The sequence below is a fragment of the Oncorhynchus mykiss genome, chromosome 18, assembly GCF_057628025.1.
Source record: "Oncorhynchus mykiss isolate SJ-2025 chromosome 18, ASM5762802v1, whole genome shotgun sequence".
Lineage (NCBI taxonomy): Eukaryota > Metazoa > Chordata > Actinopteri > Salmoniformes > Salmonidae > Oncorhynchus > Oncorhynchus mykiss.
The window spans coordinates 73998217-74021812 of NC_143039.1; the positions used below are offsets into that span (position 1 = coordinate 73998217).

The window sequence follows — 23596 nt, forward strand, 5'->3', positions numbered from 1 at the left end:
GTTTTATTTTCTCTCACTCACTCTCTCTCTGGCTGTCAATGAACGTTATTGTAATGAAACAAGGGAGGAACTTGAGGTCTGAGGCGTAATTCCAACCTATGACGTTAGCTCCGGCTCCAGCTCCAGCTCAAGAGACATTACCGCTGCTTTCTTGTGGGGAGCAGTGATTAACCGTGCATAATAAAATATACTCTTAAATGAATTACCCTGGCTACCGTCTTCTATCCATCCTCTGACGTTTTGAACCAATAAAACGGGTTGTAGATCAACAAATGTTAAAATTCCATTACCATCATTAGCCTGACATGTAGCAATATTGTCTGACCTTCCTGGTCAAAAGTAGTGCACTACATAGGGAATAGGGTGCTATTTGGGGGCGCAAGCTCGTGTCTTATCACTTTTAACACAACATTCTCTCTGTCTGTATCTGTTCTCCAGGGGCTGCCTGGTGTGGCAGAACGTGGCTCACAGAGTGATTGTGGTTTCCCCCGCAGGGACACGGCGAAGTCAAGAGGTTCTGGAAATGACAGAAGAGTCACACTTGCCCCTTCTGTGTTATCATGAGAAAGGGATTGCGAGAGGAAAACAGAAGGGGCATGAGAGAGGGATCAAGAGAGGAAAAGGAATAAGGAGATATATATATTCACATTAAATTATATTTTTCCATAATGAGTTGGCTAGGAAAGACTGGTACCCAGGCTACAGTGACTGGTATTGTGAAAGACAAAATGGAGTAAGCAACTGCAACTACTTTATTTTTGTTGTTGATATTGTCCATTGTCTCCTTTTGGGTTGGTGGGACAAATGATATGAAGAAGTGTAAGACAGCCTTCAATGCCTGTCATTTTATGCATTACCAGAACTTTTCAGACATGAGTTGTATGCATTTCCTGAGTGGGCTCCCGAGTGGCGCAGTGGTCTAAGGAACTGCATCTCAGTACTATGAGGCTTAACTACAGACACTCTGGTTCGATTCCAGGCTGTATCACAACCGGCAGTGAGTTCCATATGGAATTGTCTGGGTTTGGCTGGTGTAGCTGGCCTTCGTTGTAAATAAGAATTTGTTCTTAACTGACTTGCCTAGTTAAATAAAGGTTCGGTAAATTTAATTGTAGAAGAGCCTGGCATTAAACAATTGGGGATTTAACATGCAAGTCAGCTATTAATGTTAAAAAAAAATACTATTATATGATTAAATCAAACATATCAATGAAACTATTTTAAACAAATGTTCACAGCTGATACATTCGACACCAAGCGCTATCAACACAGGGCAGGGGGAGTGATACAAAGCTTGTTTGACAGTTTTACATGTTTAATGCCTTCAAACTTATGTTTTTTTTTTGCTGATTTTTATCGTAAAAGTCATATTATGACAAGAAGTCAGAAGGACCGGTTTGTCTACAGTAATTGTACTGGTTCAAGCTACGGGACAGATCATGTAATGACGTAATCTGGTGTAAGTGGAGCTACATTTTGAGTTGGTCACCTACCTGCAAATTCAGCGCGATACCAGCTAATAGCTAGCTAACCTTAGCTAGTTATCCAGCCAATTAAAGCAATGCCTTGATGACAGCAGTTAGCTAGCTAACAACAGAGACCTAGCTGCTAGTTTAGCTAGGAATAGTTGCTCATGGCAAACGTGAATTTCCGACATGTGGTGCACGTAGCACGTATTTGTACATTTATACGACTTGCATAAATTGATGCTTCACCTCTGGGCGAGCAAACCCCCGAAACACAGTCGGCCACGAATGGAACCAGGGAGCTCGCGTGAAAGTCCATTCGGTTCCGGGGGTCCCGATCCGTCGGACATACGCGAGGAGACCCCCGGCGAAGAGGCTGAGGATGGGGACAACAGCATCCTGAGAGAAGGGAGAGGGAACGAAAACACTCTGGACAACATGAAAACAGAATGTGAGGATGATGATGACACTGGGAAAAATGTTGATGCTGCAAATGAAGAAGGCAAATATGAAGAGGAATTGGATCCTAGAATTCAGGCAAGTTTAGAATTTTATTAAACGTGTCTGTAGTACAGCAGCCTGTAAAGTATCTGACTTCTTTCATGTTTCTCATTGCAAACCCATGCTCCATACTGCTTTAATTCCGCTGTCAATATAGCGACATTGGCTGTAAATAACCATAGACAAAACTAAATGTCAGTATAGCAGACTCTTGCATCATTCAGCCTAAATGCAATTTAAATCCCACATCTGCATTGCAAATGGCTTCCACAATTTCACAGGGATTTATTTCATACTTATTGTAATGAAGTTTATGGCCAGCCAAACCCAATATGAAACATTTTCTCTTATTGTGATGAAGGCCAGTCCCAATACTAAATCTTTACCCTTTTTTTCTCTCTCTCTCTCTCTCTTTCTCTCGCTCTCTCTCTCAGGAGGAGCTAGAGCACCTCAATCAGGCCAGTGATGAAATCAACAAGCTGGAACTGAAACTGGATGTGAGTGAGCTTTTTGTCAGCTAGCCTCATAACCCAGAATCACATCTAACATGTCTGGGGAGTTTAGGTCCATTTGTCCCAGAACAGACTATCAGCCACACAACCCAACACGGTACGGTGTCTGTATGACTGATAGTCAGTTTATAAAACTGTTTAAAAACACTTGCTCTTTCCATGACCGACTGACCAGCTGACTCCAGCTGAAAGCTATGATCCCTAATTGATGTTATTGACACTTCAATCGGTGTAGATAAAGGGAAGGAGAAAGGTTAAAGAAGGATTTTTAAGCCTTGAGATAATAGAGGCATGGGTTGTGTATGCCATTCAGAAGGCCACACATACAAGAACGGCAAAACTGCTGGGTTTTTCCACACTCAACAGTTTCCCATTTTATATCAAGAATGGTCCACCACCCAAAGGACATCCAGCCAATTTGACACAACTGTGGGGAGCGTTGGAGTCAACATGGGCCAGCACGCTTTCGACATGCCCCAACAGGGAAAAAGGGGAAGGTGTTCCTAATGTTTGGTATGCTAGTGCTATACTTTATAAGATGTCTTTCTTGGGGCGTAGCCTACTCACTCTTTCTCTTGGTGTTGACATAGATAATGTCATGTGATTCAGGTCTCACTAAGCCGCAAGGTCCTCGTCAACACACTCTTAATTCACTGCACACAGTAATGTAAAGGCTTACCTTTACACATGTTGTTATTGAGCAGAGGTCAGAGAAGCAGTGTGAAGGAGATGACTTACTTCCCTTGCCTCAAGGTCTATTGTGAAGACCTCTTGAGGATTGTTATTGAAGTGATATAATTTGATGGTAGCCTATCAATTACAGTACTGCGCTATGAGGTTAACTGGGGAATGTCTCTCTCCCCTTCAGGATGCTAGGTCCAGCTACAGGAGGATCCTCAGTGACTCAGCCAGGAAGCTCAATGCTCAGGGCTCCCAGCTAGGGACCTGCATTGAGAAGGCCAGGCCCTACTACGAAGCCCGCAGACTAGCCAAAGAGGTTGGTGTTTGTGTGGGGTTGTGTGTCGGACTGGATGTGTGTTTTGAGTGGTGTTTGGGGGCTCATCGAAAGGTTTTTAATATTATCTCTGGTGTGGCAAAATAGCCATTTAGTTACCCAGCCTCTGTCAACCTACAGTGCCTTCGGAAAAGTATTCAGACCCCTTGACTTCAATCTACACACAGTACCACATAATGACAAAGCAAAAACAGTTTTTTGGAAAAATGGTGCCGAAGAACATGGCTGACATTTTTACATTCTCCACCAATTGTGCTATTTTATATGTTTTGAGTTTTGTGTAACTTTATTTTTTAACTTATTGTGTACGTAATGTTGCTGCTACCGTCTCTTATGACCAAAAATAACTTCTGGACTTCAGATAAGCGATTACTGGGCCTCCCGGGTGACGCAGTGGTCTAGGGCACTGCATTGCAGTGCTAGCTGTGCCACCAGAGACTCTGGGTTCGCGCCCAGGCTCCTTCGCAGCTGGGCCTTGACCGGGAGGTCCGTGGGGTGACGCACAATTGGCCCAGCGTCGTCCGGGTTAGGTAGGGATATCCTTGTCTCATCGCGCACTAGCGACTCCTGTGGCGGGCCGGGTGCAGTGCGCGCTAACCAAGGTTGCCAGGTGCACTGTGTTTCCTCCGACACATTGGTGCTTCTGGTTTGGAGGCGCGCTGTGTTAAGAAGCAGTGCGGCTTGGTTGGGTTGTGTTTCGGAGGACGCATGGCTTTCGACCTGCGTCTCTCCCGAGCCCTATGGGAGTTGTAGCGATGAGACAAGATAGTAACTACTAACAGTTGGATACCATGAAAAGGGGGTAACATTTTTTTTAAATAATAAAAGTGTGTAACAGTATAACTTTAGACCGTCCCCTCGCCCATATCCGGGCGCGAACCAGGGACCCTCTGCACACATCAACAGTCGCCCTCGAAGCATCGTTACCCATCGCCCCACAAAAGCCGCGGCTCTTGCAGAGCAAGGGGAACTACTACTTCAAGGTCTCAGAGCAAGTGACGTCACCGATTGAAACGCTATTTAGCGTGCACCGCTAAGCTAGCCGTTTCACATCCGTTACAAGTGCATGACAATTTTTCCTTTAACGTGTCTGACGAAAAGGATATCCTGCTTTCTTTCACTGGAACAGGCCCAGATCCATGCCTTTTGCATGAAGAAAAGGGGTCGCAGAGCGGGGATCCTTCTGAGAATCCGGAGGCGAGCGAGTAAACTCCCAGTGCCTTCCGTTCTTGCTAACGTGCAATCATTGGAAAATAAAATTGATTACCTACTATGGAGATTATCCTACCAACGGGACATTAAAAACTGTAACATCTTATGTTTCACAGAGAAGTGGCTGAACGAAAATATGGACAATGTAGAGCTAGCGGGATTTTCCATGCGCCGACAGAACAGAGACGCTACCTCTGGTATGATGATGAGTGGGGGTGTGTGTCTTTTTGTCAATAACAGCTGGTGCGCGATGTCTAATATTTAAAAAAGTCTCGGTATTGCTCGCCTGAGGTAGAGTACCATATGATAAGCTGCAGACCAAGAGAGTCCTCATTTGTATTATTCGTAGCAGTCTATTTACCACCTCAAAACGATGCTGGCACTAAGACTGCACTCAACCAACTCTATAAGGCCATAAGCAAAGAAGAAAATGCTCACCCAGAAGCGGTGCTCCTAGTGGCCGGGGACTTTAATGCAGGCAAACTTAAATCAGTTTTGCCAAATTTTTACCAGCAGGGGAAAAAAAAAAAATCCTAGCCCACCTTTACTCCACACACAGAGATGCATACAAAGCTCTCCCCCGCCCTCCATTTGGCAAATCTGACAAATTTTATCCAGAGAATCTTGTTTCTCATGATCTGAGAGTCTTTAGGTGCCTTTTGGCAAATTCCAAGCGAGCAAACTCCAAGTGTGCCTTTTACTGAGGAGTGGTTGCCGTCTGGCCACTCTACCATAAAGCCCTAATTGGTCGAGTGCCGCAGAGATGGGAGAACCCTCCAAAAGGACAACCATCTCCGGAGGAACTCTGGAGCTCTGTCAGAGCGACCATCATATTCTTGGTCACCTCCCTGACCAAGGCTCTTCTCCCCCGATTGCTCAGTTTGGCTGGGCGTCCAGCTCTAGGAAGAGTCTTGGTGGTTCCAAACTTCTTCCATTTAAGAAGGATGGAGGCCACTGTGTTCTTGGAGACCTTCAAGGCTGCAGACATTTTTTGGTACCCTTCCCCACATCTGTGCTTCGACAAAATCCTGTCTTGGAGCTTGACGGACAATTCCTTCAACCTTATGGCTTGGTTTTCTCTCTGACGTGCACTGTCAACTGAGGGACCTTATATTGACAGGTGTATACCTTTCCAAAAGCATGTCCAATCAATTGAATTAACCACAGGTGAACTCCAATCAAGTGGTAGAAACATCCCAAGGATGATCAATGGAAACCGAATGCACCTGAGCTCAATTTCAAGTCTCATATCAAAGGGTTTGAATAGTTATGTAAATATGGTATTTCTGATTTTAATAAATTTTCTAAAATTTTCAAAAAAACTGTTTTTGCTTTGTCATGATGGGATATTTTGTGTGTGTGTATATTGCTGAGGACTTTTTTTTAAAGGTATTTAATCAATAGAATAAGTGTGTAACATAACAAAATGTCGAAGGGTTTGAATACGATACGAAGGCACTGTATATTTGCATAACGTAATCCGCACACATGAATGTGTAAAAAAAAAAAACAACAACATTTCATTAAGATTCTTATATGAATTTAACCTTCCAAGTTGTTGTTATAGACGTAGTACATGAAGCCGCCTAATGAGTCATCCTCATTGATTACGTAAAAACAATTTAACCTTTGGAAGGTGAACTTTTCACCCCAGTCTTGAGGTCCCTTGGTGAAACGGGGCACGAGTGCCAGTCCATGTTTAATCAGCGTTGCGAAGGGTATTTCCAAACTGTAATTAGAACTAATGGAAATATTTCGTGTAACCCTCAGGGATCTAATTGAAACCAATTAAGTAAATCATGGATTGGAAATGTGATCTGGTTAGCAGCAACCAACCTCACGGCCAATGCTATGAAAATGCAGCAGAGGAAAGGAGAAGACACTGGGATCAGCATTTCTTCTAGACATTTAGCTATGTCTGTGTCTATGTCTGTGTCTATGTCTGTGTCTATGTTTGTCTGTGTCTATGTTTGTTTCGTTTGTGTCTGTGTCTATGTCTGTCTGTGTCTGTGTCTGTCTGTGTCGTCTGTGTCTGTGTCTATGTCTGTGTCTGTGTCGTCTGTGTCTGTGTCTGTCTGTGCTTAAGGAAACTGGCACCGTGTGACCAATGTTATGGAAATCTACATTTGCCTTTTTGGAAAGTATTCACACCCGTTGACTTAGTCCACATTTTGTTGTGTTACAGCTTCATTTTAAAATGGATTAAATTGAGATGTATTTTCACTGGCTTATACACAAACCCCTTAATGTCAACGTGGAATTACAGCGCCTTCAGAACGTATTCACGCCTCTTGACTTAGTCCACATTGTGTTGTGTTACAGCCTGAATTTATAATTAATATAATAGTTGTGTTTATCTATTTTGAATTCAGGCTATATCTTTTTTTTTTTTTTTTTCTCTCTCACCCATGAACGCTCAAATACCCCATAATGACATCACAATACCCCATAATGACATCACAATACCCCATAATGACATCACAATACCCCATAATGACATCACAATACCCCATAATGACATCACAATACCCCATAATGACAAAGTGAAAACATGTTTTTTTTTGGTTGAAATTTTGCTAAATGTGTTAATTTACATAAGTATTCACAGCCCTGAGTCAATACTTTGTAGAAGCACCTTTGGCAGCGATTACAGCTGTGAGGGTTTCTGGGTAAGTTTCTAAGAGCTTCCCACACCTGGATTATGTAGCATTTTCCCATTATTCTTTTCAGAATTCTTCCAGCTCTGTCAAATTGGTTGTTGATCGTTGCCAGACAACCATTTTCAGGTCTTGCCATAGATTTAAGTATATTTAAGTCAAAACTGTAACTCGGCCACTCAGGAACATTCACTGTCTTCTTGGTAAGCAACTCCAGTGTAGATTTGGCCTTGTGTTTTAGGTTATTGTCCTGCTGAAAGGTGAATTCATCTCCCAGTGTCTGGTGGAAAGCAGACTGGACCATGTTTTCCTCAAGGATTTTGCCTTTGCTTAGCTCATTTATGTAGATCCTGAAACTCCTCAGGGCGTAACGATTACAAGCATACCCATAACATGATGCAGCCATCACTATGCTTGCAAGTATGGAGAGTGGTACTCAGTGTTGTATTGGATTTACCCCAAACATAATGCTTTGTATTCAGGACGTAAAGTTAATTTCCTTCCCACATATTTTGCAGTATTACTTTAGTTTCTTGTTGCAAACAGGATGAACGTTTTGGAATATTTATATTCTGTACAGACTTCCTTCTTTTCACTCTGTCAGTTAGGTTAGTATTGTGGAGTAACTACAATGTTGTTGATCCATCTGTGGTTTTCTCTTATCCCAGCTATTAAACTCTAACAGTTTTAAGTCACCATTGTCCTCATGTTGAAATCCCTGAGCAGTTTCCTTCCTCTCCAGCAACTGAGTTAGGAAGGACTCCTGTATCTTTGTAGTGACTTGTTGTATTGATACACCATCCAACGTGTAATTAATAACTTTACCACGCTCAAAGGGAAATTCAGCGTCTTCTTTTTTATTTAATCTACCAATAGGTGCCCTTCTTTGCGAGGCATTGAAAAAAACTCCCTGGTCTTCTCGACCTGAGGGACCTTACAATTATCAGTATGTGCGGGGTACAGAGTTGAGGTACTCATTCAAAAATCATGTTAACCGCTATTGTACACAGCGTGAGTCCATGCAAAATTATGTGACTTGTTAAGCACATTTTTCATCCTCCAACCTATTTCTGTTTGCCATAACAAAGGGGTTGAATACTTCTTAACTCAAGACATTGCAGCTTTTCATTTTTCAATCCATTTTGAATTCAGGCTGTAACACAACAAAATGTGGAATAAGAATAAGTCAAGGGAGTGCGAATTCTTTCTGAAGGCCCTGTAGAGGAGAAAAGTAGAAAGAATCTGGGCGGTATAATTTCCCAGGCATTTAGATGTTAACTACGTAGACGTCTATTCAGGAGACGTTTTTAAAAAAAAAAAAAATATTATTCTGTCCACAAAACAGTTGGCACACATCTGACTGCTATTGAGCGAGACAGACAGTCAAGGGAACCGTGTCACAAAAAGTATTAGAACTGGTGTTCAAGAGTGAAGCAGTCATCAATCTTTGCCTGACGACCCTAAACTTTGGGCAACCTTGTGCGTCTATCCGGCCCCGCCCCCTCCTGGGATTCTGAGTCACTTTGGTCGTGTTCCAAATGGCACCCTATTCCCTTTATAGTGCACTACTTTGGACCAGGGCCTATAAGGGTAGTAGTGCACTATATATAGGGAATAGTGTGCCACTTGGGACCTACACCTCGTCTCGAAGTGCCCCTCTCCTTCTCCCTAAACCAACATGGACAAATCTTTCCCCTCTCTGGCTTTGACATAATTTACCAACTAGAATGACTAGAATACGATGAGGATCAGCTATTTTCATGGTTCACTTCTCTGTGATTTGTAGCTGTTGCTGCTGTCTTCTTGTTTTATAGCTGGTGATGGGGAGACTTCCTGTTTTCCTGTCACCACCACCATCATTCTCCAGATTTTAGAGGCTAATCCTAACTTCCATTTAAATCAGATTTTAATTTAGTCATGGATTGATGTCAATGGGAATTACATTTGAACTTTACTGTAAGTAAGGATTCGCCCCTTAGTAATTGGTTTGTCGTCTGGTTGGTTGTGGTGTGTCTGTTACTGAACTATGATTGGTTGTGGTGTCTCTCTTACTATGATTCATTGTAGTGTCCTTAGCTGAACTATGATTGGTTGTTGTTTTCATAGGCCCAGCAGGAGACGCAGAAGGCAGCGTTGCGGTACGAGAGAGCCGTCTCCATGCATACGGCTGCCAGGGAGATGGTGTACGTGGCAGAGCAGGGGCTCCTGGCAGACAGGAACACTCTGGACCCCACCTGGCAGGAGATGCTCAACCACGCCACCTCCAAGGTACAGAGAGAGCGAGAGAGAGGTGGGGTCCTCCAAGGCACAGATGAGAGAGGAGGGGGTCCTCCAAGGCACAGGGAGGGAGGAGGGGGACCTCCAAGGCACAGGGAGGGAGGAGGGGGACCTCCAAGGCACAGGGAGGGAGGAGGGGGACCTCCAAGGCACAGGGAGGGAGGAGGGGGACCTCCAAGGCACAGGGAGGGAGGAGGGGGACCTCCAAGGCACATGGAGGGAGGAGGGAGACCTCCAAGGCACAGGGAGAGAGGAGGGGGACCTCCAAGGCACAGGGAGAGGACAGGTCGTAGCTGTGGCAGACCAGGAGTGCTGATCTCCGAAGTGCTTTGTGAATACAGGACCAGGGCTATTCAACTCTGGTTCTGGTGGGCCGAAACAACACTTCTGGTTTCATTTTCTCCTTCTAATCCGCGACTGATTCAGACGTGGTATGGCAGGTGAGGGGTTAACTACCAGGTAGAAAGAAAAACACATTAGTACTTCAACCCAAAGTCCAGAAGTTGGTTTGTACTAGACAGTGAAAACTTGTGGCTGAGAGATTAGTGAGAGATTAGTGAGAGATTAGTGTGAGATTAGTGTGAGATTAGTGTGAGATTAGTGTGAGATTAGTGAGAGATTAGTGTGAGATTAGTGAGAGATTAGTGTGAGATTAGTGTGAGATTAGTGTGAGATTAGTGAGAGATTAGTGTGAGATTAGTGTGAGATTAGTGTGAGATTAGTGTGAGATTAGTGTGAGATTAGTGTGAGATTAGTGAGAGATTAGTGAGAGATTAGTGAGGTCCGTTTGTTTGTTTTTATTATTTTTAAATATCAAGGTTTTCAATTTCAGTTTCGACAACAAAAAAATTACACAAATGTATTATGAAAAATTGACATTAAAATGATTTGTTTTTTTTAATGGAAATTCCAAAGGCCAAAATAGTGGACATTCAATTGCCAAAACGTTGAAAATATTATTTTGTCTCTGTCAGGTCCACGTGGGGTAGACCTTTATTATTTTTAATGTCATACTCGACTCTGCTCAGCCAGCCAGCCAGTGTTATCTCTGTGTTCCCCATACTGTACTGTCTTTAGTCGTCTTATTTAGCTAGCCTGTCTAACGATGCTGCAGAGCTGTCTGACCAAATCATTTTACTACTTCTTCAAAGTAGATAAAGGTATACTTTCACGAACTGTCTCTATCCCTCTCTCTCATCTTTGTGTTGTTTACAGTCCTCTCTCGTACATTAAGGTAGCAGGCGTTAAAGTGTATCCATCTCTGTCCGAGACGGAAATAACAGGCGCAATGGATTATGGTCATGTAGTTAATTACCACGTTTGTTTAGTTTGTTGTTGAACTAGGTTGATTATTTGCCTAACTCCCTTCAGCGTACCACATAGTTATTGACTTCTCTCTAGAGAAACAGCGCGTCGGGCTGAAAAACCCCTAAATGGAATTCAAATAATTTAACTGACATCGGTCAACTAGTTTAATAACCACAAAAAAACTGAAATTTCAGTTAATTGCTCAGCGCTAGTGGCTAAAGCTATATCTATGGCAGACCGATAAGAAGACAGAGGACAGGTCTATGGCAGACCGATAAGAAGACAGAGGGCATGTCTATAGAAGACCGAGGACAGGTCTATAGAAGACCAATAAGAAGACCGAGGACAGGTCTATGGCAGACCGATAAGAAGACCGAGGACAGGTCTATGGCAGACCAATAAGAAGACCGAGGACAGGTCTATGGCAGACCGATAAGAAGACCGAGGACAGGTTTATAGAAGACCGAGGACAGGTCTATGGCAGACCGATAAGAAGACCGAGGACAGGTCTATAGAAGACCGAGGACAGGTCTATAGAAGACCGAGGACAGGTCTATAGAAGACCGATAAGAAGACCGAGGACAGGTCTATAGAAGACCGAGGACAGGTCTATGGCAGACCGATAAGAAGACAGAGGACAGGTCTATAGAAGACAGAGGACAGGTCTATAGAAGACAGAGGACAGGTCTATAGAAGACCGAGGACAGGTCTATGGCAGACCGATAAGAAGACCGAGGACAGGTCTATGGCAGACCGATAAGAAGACCGAGGGCAGGTCTATAGAAGACAGAGGACAGGTCTATAGAAGACCGAGGACAGGTCTATGGCAGACCGATAAGAAGACCGAGGACAGGTCTATAGAAGACCGAGGACAGGTCTATGGCAGACCGATAAGAAGACCGAGGACAGGTCTATAGAAGACCGAGGACAGGTCTATAGAAGACCGAGGACAGGTCTATGGCAAACCGATAAGAAGACCGAGGACAGGTCTATAGAAGACCGAGGACAGGTCTATGGCAGAACGATAAGAAGACCGAGGACAGGTCTATAGAAGACCGAGGACAGGTCTATAGAAGACCGAGGACAGGTCTATGGCAGACCGATAAGAAGACCGAGGACAGGTCTATAGAAGACCGAGGACAGGTCTATGGCAGACCGATAAGAAGACCGAGGACAGGTCTATAGAAGACCGAGGACAGGTCTATGGCAGAACGATAAGAAGACCGAGGACAGGTCTATAGAAGACTGAGGACAGGTCTATAGAAGACTGAGGACAGGTCTATAGAAGACTGAGGACAGGTCTATAGAAGACAGAGGACAGGTCTATGGAAGACCGAGGACAGGTCTATAGAAGACCGAGGACAGGTCTATAGAAGACCGAGGACAGGTCTATAGAAGACCGAGGACAGGTCTATAGAAGACCGAGGACAGGTCTATAGAAGACCGAGGACAGGTCTATAGAAGACCGAGGACAGGTCTATAGAAGACCGAGGACAGGTCTATGGCAGACCGAGGACAGGTCTATGGCAGACCGAGGACAGGTCTATGGCAGACGGAGGACAGGTCTATGGCAGACGGAGGACAGGTCTATGGCAGACGGAGGACAGGTCTATGGACAGGTCTATGGCAGACGGAGGACAGGTCTATGGCAGACGGAGGACAGGTCTATGGCAGACGGAGGACAGGTCTATGGCAGACGGAGGACAGGTCTATGGCAGACGGAGGACAGGTCTATGGCAGACGGAGGACAGGTCTATGGCAGACGGAGGACAGGTCTATGGCAGACGGAGGACAGGTCTATGGCAGACGGAGGACAGGTCTATGGCAGACGGAGGACAGGTCTATGGCAGACGGAGGACAGGTCTATGGCAGACCGATAAGACGACCGAGGACAGGTCGATGGCAGACCGATAAGAAGACCGAGGACAGGTCTATGGCAGACCGATAAGAAGACCGAGGACAGGTCTATAGAAGACCGAGGACAGGTCTACGGCAGACCGATAAGAAGACCGAGGACAGGTCTATAGCAGACCGATAAGAAGACCGGGGACAGGTCTATAGAAGACCGAGGACAGGTCTATGGCAGACCGATAAGAAGACCGAGGACAGGTCTATAGAAGACCGAGGACAGGTCTATAGAAGACCGAGGACAGGTCTATGGCAGACCCATAAGAAGACCGAGGACAGGTCTATGGCAGACAGAGGACAGGTCTATGGCAGACAGAGGACAGGTCTATGGCAGACAGAGGACAGGTCTATGGCAGACAGAGGACAGGTCTATGGCAGACAGAGGACAGGTCTATGGCAGACAGAGGACAGGTCTATGGCAGACAGAGGACAGGTCTATGGCAGACAGAGGACAGGTCTATGGCAGACCGATACGAAGACAGAGGACAGGTCTATAGAAGACCGAGGACAGGTCTACGGCAGACCGATAAGAAGACCGAGGACAGGTCTATAGCAGACCGATAAGAAGACAGAGGACAGGTCTTTAGAAGACCGAGGACAGGTCTATGGCAGACCGATAAGAAGACCGAGGACAGGTCTATAGAAGACAGAGGACAGGTCTATAGAAGACCGAGGACAGGTCTATGGCAGACCGATAAGAAGACCGTGGACAGGTCTATAGAAGACCGAGGACAGGTCTATAGAAGACCGAGGACAGGTCTATGGCAGACAGAGGACAGGTCTATGGCAGACAGAGGACAGGTCTATGGCAGACAGAGGACAGGTCTATGGCAGACAGAGGACAGGTCTATGGCAGACAGAGGACGGGTCTATGGCAGACCGATAAGAAGACCGTGGACAGGTCTATAGAAGACCGAGGACAGGTCTATAGAAGACCGAGGACAGGTCTATGGCAGACCGAGGACAGGTCTATGGCAGACCGAGGACAGGTCTATGGCAGACCGAGGACAGGTCTATGGCAGACCGAGGACAGGTCTATGGCAGACAGAGGACAGGTCTATGGCAGACAGAGGACAGGTCTATGGCAGACAGAGGACAGGTCTATGGCAGACAGAGGACAGGTCTATGGCAGACAGAGGACAGGTCTATGGCAGACAGAGGACAGGTCTATGGCAGACCGAGGACAGGTCAATGGCAGACAGAGGACAGGTCTATGGCAGACCGATAAGAAGACCGAGGACAGGACTATGGCAGACCGAGGACAGGTCAATGGCAGACAGAGGACAGGTCAATGGCAGACAGAGGACAGGTCAATGGCAGACAGAGGACAGGTCTATGGCAGACAGAGGACAGGTCTATGGCAGACAGAGGACAGGTCTATGGCAGACAGAGGACAGGTCTATGGCAGACAGAGGACAGGTCTATGGCTGACCGATAAGAAGACATAGAGGGCTGAAACACTTCTATTTTTATTTTTAATTCTCTCTTTCTCACCACGGACGGATTGAGACACAGGCGGACTAGACAATGACAGAGGGTAGTGCGTACGGCCCAGTACATCACCGGGAACAAGCTTCCAGCCATGCAGGACCTCTATAAAAGGCGGTGTCAGAGGAAGGTCCTAAAAATGGCCAAAGACTCCAGTCACCCTAGTTATAGACTGTTCTCTCTACGACCGCACGGCAAGCGGTACCGGAGCGCCAAGTCTAGGTCCAAGAGGCTCCATAACAGCTTCTACCTCCAAGCAATAAGACTCCTGAACATCTAATGAAATGGCCGGACTATTTACATTGACACCCCCCCATGTACAAATTCCCTCGACTAACCTGTGTCCTCACACATTGACTTGGTTCCTGTACCCCTTGTATATAGCCTCGTTATTATTTTTTTTTTTTACTTTAGTTTATTTAGTAAATATTTTCTTTACCAACAATGCAGTTCAAGAAATCGAGTTAAGGGCTTGTAAAGTAATCATTTCACAGTACGCTGTTGTATTGGGTGCATGTGACACAATTTGATTTGATGACCCAGTCCTGGAGTTGATTATCTCAGTACTAGATAATCACTAGCTTACTAGTGGCTAAAGCTTATCTATCACTAGCTTACTAGTGGCTAAAGCTTATCTATCACTAGCTTACTAGTGGCTAAAGCTTATCTATCACTAGCTTACTAGTGGCTAAGCTTATCTATCACTAGCTTACTAGTGGCTAAGCTTATCTATCACTAGCTTACTAGTGGCTAAAGCTTATCTATCACTAGCTTACTAGTGGCTAAGCTTATCTATCACTAGCTTACTAGTGGCTAAGCTTATCTATCACTAGCTTACTAGTGGCTAAAGCTTATCTATCACTAGCTTACTAGTGGCTAAAGCTTATCTATCACTAGCTTACTAGTGGCTAAGCTTATCTATCACTAGCTTACTAGTGGCTAAGCTTATCTATCACTAGCTTACTAGTGGCTAAAGCTTATCTATCACTAGCTTACTAGTGGCTAAGCTTATCTATCACTAGCTTACTAGTGGCTAAAGCTTATCTATCACTAGCTTACTAGTGGCTAAAGCTTATCTATGGTAGACGGTGAATGATGGTGGAGGGGAAAGGGTGTGAGAACTATCAATCTCTTCATCCTACAAGTAGTGTAGTTGAATCAGGTGTGAAACGTTAAGCCTCTTCGTCGGGAGTGGATGTTTTAAGGAGGTCTGTTTACTATGTCTCCCAGCATGGTGCAGGGGGACAGACACTCTCTGTGCTTAATTCATGTGGACCAGTACTCTTTATAAAGATCAAGGTCGGACGTCCTCGTTCTCATGTAATGGAGTGCCGCTATTCTGTTCTGCTATGGAAGTGATTTTCAGGGCACTTAACGTGTGTGTATGTATATATATCTATTCTGTGTGTGTGTGTGTGTGTGTGTGTGTGTGTGTGTGTGTGTGTGTGTGTGTGTGTGTGTGTGTGTGTGTGTGTGTGTGTGTGTGTGTGTGTGTGTGTGTGTGTGTGTGTGTGTGTGTGTGTGTGTGTGTGTGTGTGTGTGTGTATGTATATGTGTATATATACCGTTTAAGAATATATATATATGTGTGTGAGATTGTGAGACTCTTTTTTTGTAGTTTTTTTTTTTTATGTTTACATTTTTTTCTCCCCATTTTCATGGTATCCAATTGTTGTAGTAGCTACTATCTTTGTCTCATCGCTACAACTCCCGTACGGGATCGGGAGAGACGAAGGTTGAAAGCCATGCGTCCTCCGATACACAACCCAACCAAGCCGCACTGCTTCTTAACAGAGCGAGCATCCAACCCTGAAGCCAGTCACACCGATGTGTCGGAGGAAACAGTGGGTTGATGCTGATGATTGATGGGGACAGAGGCACCTAGAGAGAGTGACGGCAGGTTGACGCTGATGATTGATGGGGACAGAGGCACCTAGAGAGAGTGACGGCAGGTTGATGCTGATGATTGATGGGGACAGAGGCACCTAGAGAGAGTGACGGCAGGTTGATGCTGATGATTGATGGGGACAGAGGCACCTAGAGAGAGTGACGGCAGGTTGATGCTGATGATTGATGGGGAAAGAGGCACCTAGAGAGAGTGACGGCAGGTTGATGCTGATGATTGATGGGGAAAGAGGCACCTAGAGAGAGTGACGGCAGGTTGATGCTGATGATTGATGGGGACAGAGGCACCTAGAGAGAGTGACGGCAGGTTGATGCTGATGATTGATGGGGACAGAGGCACCTAGAGAGAGTGACGGCAGGTTGATGCTGATGATTGATGGGGAAAGAGGCACCTAGAGAGAGTGACTGCAGGTTGATGCTGATGATTGATGGGGACAGAGGCACCTAGAGAGAGTGACGGCAGGTTGATGCTGATGATTGATGGGGAAAGAGGCACCTAGAGAGAGTGACGGCAGGTTGATGCTGATGATTGATGGGGACAGAGGCACCTAGAGAGAGTGACGGCAGGTTGATGCTGATGATTGATGGGGACAGAGGCACCTAGAGAGAGTGACGGCAGGTTGATGCTGATGATTGATGGGGACAGAGGCACCTAGAGAGAGGGACGGCAGGTTGATGCTGATGATTGATGGGGACAGAGGCACCTAGAGAGTGACGGCAGGTTGATGCTGATGATTGATGGGGAAAGAGGCACCTAGAGAGAGTGACGGCAGGTTGATGCTGATGATTGATGGGGACAGAGGCACCTAGAGAGAGTGACGGCAGGTTGATGCTGATGATTGATGGGGACAGAGGCACCTAGAGAGAGTGACGGCAGGTTGATGCTGATGATTGATGGGGACAGAGGCACCTAGAGAGAGTGACGGCAGGTTGATGCTGATGATTGATGGGGACAGAGGCACCTAGAGAGTGACGGCAGGTTGATGCTGATGATTGATGGGGACAGAGGCACCTAGAGAGAGTGACGGCAGGTTGATGCTGATGATTGATGGGGACAGAGACACCTAGAGAGTGACGGCAGGTTGATGCTGATGATTGATGGGGACAGAGGCACCTAGAGAGAGTGACGGCAGGTTGATGCTGATGATTGATGGGGACAGAGGCACCTAGAGAGAGTGACGGCAGGTTGATGCTGATGATTGATGGGGACAGAGGCACCTAGAGAGGGACGGCAGGTTGATGCTGATGATTGATGGGGACAGAGGCACCTAGAGAGTCACTGCAGGTTGATGCTGATGATGATGATGATGTCCAAAGGCATGACCGACGGCTGCTGATGGTGTGTGTGTGTGTGTGTGTGTGTGTGTGTGTGTGTGTGTGTGTGTGTGTGTGTCTTCCCCAGGTTAACGAGGCAGAGGAGGAGCGGCTGCGGAGTGAGAGGGAGCACCAGCGGGTCACTCAGCTGTGCCAGGAGGCAGAACAACGTGTCCAGACCCTCCAGAAATCCCTCAAGAGGTTCATCATCAAGTCCAAACCTTATTTCGAGCTCAAGGCTCAGTTCAACCACCTACTAGAGGTGAGTAGCCTCGTCTCAGACAGAATGACCCATAGGGCAGAAGCTTATCTCTCTAAATGAGTTCACGATCGTACTCGCTGTAGGATAGTCCGTACATTCTAACTGTATCAATCTGCCAGTGTGATGTTACAGCAACACTTCAACTGCTTGTGTTGAGTCCACAACTGCTTGAGTCCACTATAAAGCTGCGGTGTCCCTCATGGTTTGGTGCTACGACCATTCTCTTTCTGATCGGCCATGTTTTAAGCAACACGTGACCCACTAGTTTGAGAACCCCGACCACAGCTGTATGTAATGTAACAGTATAAGTTTAAACCGTCCCCTCGCCCCTACCCGGGCACGAACCAGGGACCCTCTGCACACATCAACAGTCACCCTCGAAGCATCGTTACCCATCGCTCCACAAAAACTCCCGTTTTTAATTTCAACGAAACCAGACCGGCTCCGCGAGATGCTCGCGCTGCTCAGCATTAAAAATAACACTGTTCTATTTTCAAGATTTCGACAAGCGGGCTCGCCCAAGAACACTTACTTAAAAAAAAAATACAGTGAAACATTTTTGGGGTACAAATCCTGTTACTTCAACTTCCTTTTTTTTGACAGGAGCACAAGGCAAAGGTGGTGCAGCTGGAAGAACGCGTTGCAAGAGTAAAAATGCGCTACTCCGTCGCCCTGCGCAACCTTGAGCAAATCAGCGAGCAGATCCATGCCCAGAGGGGGCGTGTCCGAGCCACCAGGGCCCGCCCCGTAGCCTGCGGTGGGCGGAGCTCCCCAGTGGGGGCGGAGGCTGAGGTCAAAGCTGCGGTCGGGGTTCAGGTTGGAGGAGCATGTGGCGGAGGAGGAGGGTTGGAGGAGAAGGACTGGGCTGATGGAGAGAAGACCAGGCAGTGGGTGGAGAGACACAGAGAGCAGGGCTGGGGTCACAGGGAGAGGGGGGAGGCAGGGTCAGACTCCATGTCTGTCATCAGCCTCCAGACCATCGCCTCGGACCTGGAGAAGTGCGACTCGGTGGGGCACCTGGGGGACCTGAGTGACGTGAGCAGCCTGATGGGAGAGGACTGGGAGAGGCACCGGTCCCTGATGGCTGAGAACAGAGATAGGAACCCAAGGGCAGAGGAGAGAGTTGTGAGGGAGGTGGACATCCCTGCTCCAAGGCAGGATAGATTGGAGGTGGTGAGGGGGACGAGAGGGAGACAGGAGAGCTTTGTCAAGCAGCACCACAGAAGCGTGAGTTTGTGAGACCAGAATAGAAGGCACTGTGTGATGAATGATCAGATAAAGGAATGAAAATCAAGAGAGAGCAAAGAATACAGATGGCGATTGTGGAAATTCTGTTTGAGGGATTGAAATGTAGAACACTGACAATGAGTCCCAAATAGAACCCTATTCCCTACATAGTGCACTACTTTTGACCGGGGCCTATAGGGAATAGGTTGCAATTTGGCACACAACCCTGCATCACTGTGACACTGCAGAGGGGAGTACCAGGGAAGTGGAGGGTGGCTGGTACGTCATGCACACAGAGAGAGAAGAAGTGGTGTCAGGCGATTCACTAGGTCCTTGTGGGACTCTAATCCGTCTATTGTTCAACACCAGTAAGATATCAGTGACCTGAGGTAAAGCTAGTCTTAACACAGTACTGTGTGTAAATACAGAGACAATAGATAACATACTCATAACTTTACTTACAGTTTCACACACAGCTGAACGTTTTAAGCAACAAAGTTTATTTCCATATTTAATGCACTACTTTTGGGGCGGCAGGGTAGCCTAGTGGTTAGAGAGTTGGACTAGTAACCGGAGCTGACAAGGTACAAATCTGTCGTTCTGCCCCTGAACAGGCAGTTAACCCACCATTCCTAGGCCGTCAATGAAAATAAGAATTTGTTCTTAACTGACTTGTCTAGTTAAATAAAGGTAAAATAAAAGATTATCAATATCGATATTGACATTAGTCCCTTAAAAAAGCCCTTTGTGCTTTTTTCCCCAAATTGATTGAATTACCACAGAATTCGGTTTCCGCTCGTCCTTGGAATGAACCAAAGGTGTTCTCTCTCTCTCCCTCTTGAGTAAAAATAGGTTTTTAAAACATTTTAATTTAGTTATTAGACCTGTTTTGTGTTTTTACCCCCAGTAGAATGTTCTGGAAATGTTCCCAGCACCTCGAGGGCCAACCACTCCCTCAGACATCAGACTGTAGAGACTGTCTCTGTCACTCACATTGACCTAACACTTCTCTGACCTTTCACAATCCTCCCTGCTTTCTGTCGTGAAGAAAAACATTTGTCTGCTATCCTGATCTGACACAAGAAAGTGTGTCCAAAATGGGACCCTATTCCATATGTAATGCACTACTTTTGACAAGGGCACATTTTTGGGTTCTGGTGAAAAATAGTGCACTATATAGGGAATAGGGGGACATTTAGGACTCATACAAGATGTTACACTGCATGATGGGAAATGGTTCTAATTAACTAATTTTTAGTATTGCGTAAACTTTTTTGTTTTTGTTTTGAGGAACATCAAAAATAAGATTTTTAATTTTACTCAAATGTATTTTAAGTGCCTGTGAACCACCCTAATTTTTATTTTTTACATATTCTGAGAGTGTAATGCCCCTTTAATGTCTTTGATGATATTTTTTGTAATCAGGGAATCCCAATTCTAACCATTAATTATTTAATATCTTAACTGTCTTCCTTTTTAATAGTGAGACAATTTTTTGTGAAGTTTTCATTGTTTTAGATTTAAATACTTTACCATAGTTAACATTGTTGACAAATGTACCTGCATTTCACCTACTCATAACGCCACTAAATTGTGTTGTAGTGCAACGCCTGGGTGTAGTAGGTGGCTACGTTGTTTTTGTATCGGGGTTTTCACTTCCTGGGGTTATTTTTGAACCAGTTTCTTCTCTTGTTCATTTTGTACCTGTTGACGGGTACCTTACCTTGATTTTATTGATCTCACCAGACACGGACACTAAATCACTACACTAGAGAGACACAGAGAAAGAGTTAGAGAGGGAGAGAGAGAGAGAGAGGGAGGGAGGGAGGTAGAGAGGGAGGGAGGTAGAGAGGGAGGGAGGTAGAGAGGGAGGGAGGGAGGGAGGGAGGTAGAGAGGGAAGGAAGATATGGTATTTACTGTTAATGTACTTTAATGTTTTGTTCATGTTAAACCAGTGCCATTGATTTGAATATTTTAAAGTGGATTTGCACATGATTACTTGTGGAGTTTTGTTTTTCCCTTTTTACACTTCTTACCCCTTCGCCATCCGTCGTTCACCCTCGTTACCTGGCTGTTCCCTCCTCTTAACCTGGTCAATATCACATCCGTCGTTCACCCTCGTTACCTGGCTGTTCCCTCCTCTTAACCTGGTCGATATCACATCCGTCGTTCACCCTCGTTACCTGGCTGTTCCCTCCTCTTAACCTGGTCAATATCACATCCGTCGTTCACCCTCGTTACCTGGCTGTTCCCTCCTCTTAACCTGGTCAATATCACATCCGTCGTTCACCCTCGTTACCTGGCTGTTCCCCCCTCTTAACCTGGTCAATATCACATCCGTCGTTCACCCTCGTTACCTGGCTGTTCCCTCCTCTTAACCTGGTCAATATCACATCCGTCGTTCACCCTCGTTACCTGGCTGTTCCCTCCTCTTAACCTGGTCAATATCACATCCGTCGTTCACCCTCGTTACCTGGCTGTTCCCTCCTCTTAACCTGGTCAATATCACATCCGTCGTTCACCCTCGTTACCTGGCTGTTCCCTCCTCTTAACCTGGTCAATATCACATCCGTCGTTCACCCTCGTTACCTGGCTGTTCCCTCCTCTTAACCTGGTCGATATCACATCCGTCGTTCACCCTCGTTACCTGGCTGTTCCCTCCTCTTAACCTGGTCGATATCACATCCGTCGTTCACCCTCGTTACCTGGCTGTTCCCTCCTCTTAACCTGGTCAATATCACATCCGTCGTTCACCCTCGTTACCTGGCTGTTCCCTCCTCTTAACCTGGTCAATATCACATCCGTCGTTCACCCTCGTTACCTGGCTGTTCCCTCCTCTTAACCTGGTCAATATCACATCCGTCGTTCACCCTCGTTACCTGGCTGTTCCCTCCTCTTAACCTGGTCAATATCACATTTGCTGACTTGGGATCAGTTTGTGGGTCACACCCGAATGGCACCCTATTCCCTATATAGTGCACTAGGGCCCATAGGACCCTGGTCTAAAGTAGTGCACTATGTAGGGAATAGGGTGTGTGAAGTATTAGTGGAAGATCTTCTCATTTGCCTGCTCCACTTGACACCGTGATTTATTTGTTCACGTAAATGGAATTGCATCCCAAATACAGCAGTAGTATATTCCCTACGTAGTGCACTACTTATGCGCCCTCGTCAAAAGAAGTGCACTATATAGGGGAATATGATGGCATTTTAAAATGTAGTGGATGTTTTAATAATACTGATGATATGAATGTTAACTTATTAATCATGTATATGTTAATTTATGGAATGATGCTGTTGCAACTATTAAACTTTGATTTAACACAATGTTTAATCTTTTTCATCTCTAGAAAGATTCTGTGGAATGGGGGGGGGGGGTTCATCTGGGTAAAGTCATATAGCCTTCTGTGGAATGGGGTGGGGGGGTTCATCTGGGTAAAGTCATATAGCCTTCTGTGGAATGGGGGGGGGGGGGGGGTTCATCTGGGTAAAGTCATATAGCCTTCTGTGGAATGGGGGGGGGGGGTTCATCTGGGTAAAGTCATTTAGCCTTCTGTGGAATGGGGGGGGGGTTCATCTGGGTAAAGTCATATAGCCTTCTGTGGAATGGGGGGGGTTCATCTGGGTAAAGTCATATAGCCTTCTGTGGAATGGGGGGGTTCATCTGGGTAAAGTCATATAGCCTTCTGTGGAATGGGGGGGGCGTTCATCTGGGTAAAGTCATTTAGCCTTCTGTGGAATGGGGGGGGGGGGGTTCATCTGGGTAAAGTCATATAGCCCCATATAGAACAGCTGATGGTCTCTCCCAAAAAGACTGCCCACATTGAAAACTTGTTTCAGTCTCGTTTTTTGCATCTATTATTTGTTTTGATTTAGAATAATTTCAGACTACCAACTATGACTTCAGCTCTTCTTCTTTGCTTGTGCCGATTTCAGACTACCAACTATGACTTCAGCTCTTCTTCTTTGCTTGTGCCGATTTCAGACTACCAACTATGACTTCAGCTCTTCTTCTTTGCTTGTGCCGATTTCAGACTACCAACTATGACTTCAGCTCTTCTTCTTTGCTTGTGCCGAACCATTGACGCATAACGTGTATTTTGTCATGCCATTGAAATCCCAGTAGGACACATTCATGTGCAGATCCTTGTACCCATTGTCATAAGCAGTTGCCACTCTTGTATTGCATAAGAGTCTTATCAATTTTAGTTTTCCACACGCCAGTACACTTTCTGTAGAATTGTTACAACCATCCCCGGAGGCAGAGTTACTGTAGCGTGATATTATGTGGGCCTCTATTGTGATCTGCAGTCGGAGAGAAACACAGGGTTGAAATATCACAACAGTCATGGTAACAGCATCCTGCTGCGGTATGTCTGTCTACTCTGTGAAACTGAATAACAATGACACATACGCAGTTCCAAATGGCACCCTATTCCCTATACAGTCGTGGCCAAAAGTTTTGAGAATGACACAAATATTATTTTTCACAAAGTCTGCTGCCTCAGTTTGTAAGATGGCAATTTGTATATACTCCAGAATG

The 23596-nt window shown here is 45.7% G+C and overlaps 1 protein-coding gene across 1 annotated transcript; it reads left to right on the top strand.

Annotated features, from left to right (window-relative positions):
- The first annotated feature begins 485 nt into the window (after positions 1-485).
- On the top strand, positions 486-22380 carry sh3bp5lb (SH3-binding domain protein 5-like, b). The gene is made up of 6 exons (XM_036953571.2): positions 486-2003; positions 2402-2464; positions 3348-3476; positions 9470-9631; positions 17652-17825; positions 18429-22380. Exons 1-6 carry the CDS (start codon positions 1707-1709, stop codon positions 19062-19064), a joined length of 1461 nt encoding a protein of 486 aa, XP_036809466.2. The 5' UTR covers positions 486-1706; the 3' UTR covers positions 19065-22380.
- Positions 22381-23596: the final 1216 nt, after the last annotated feature.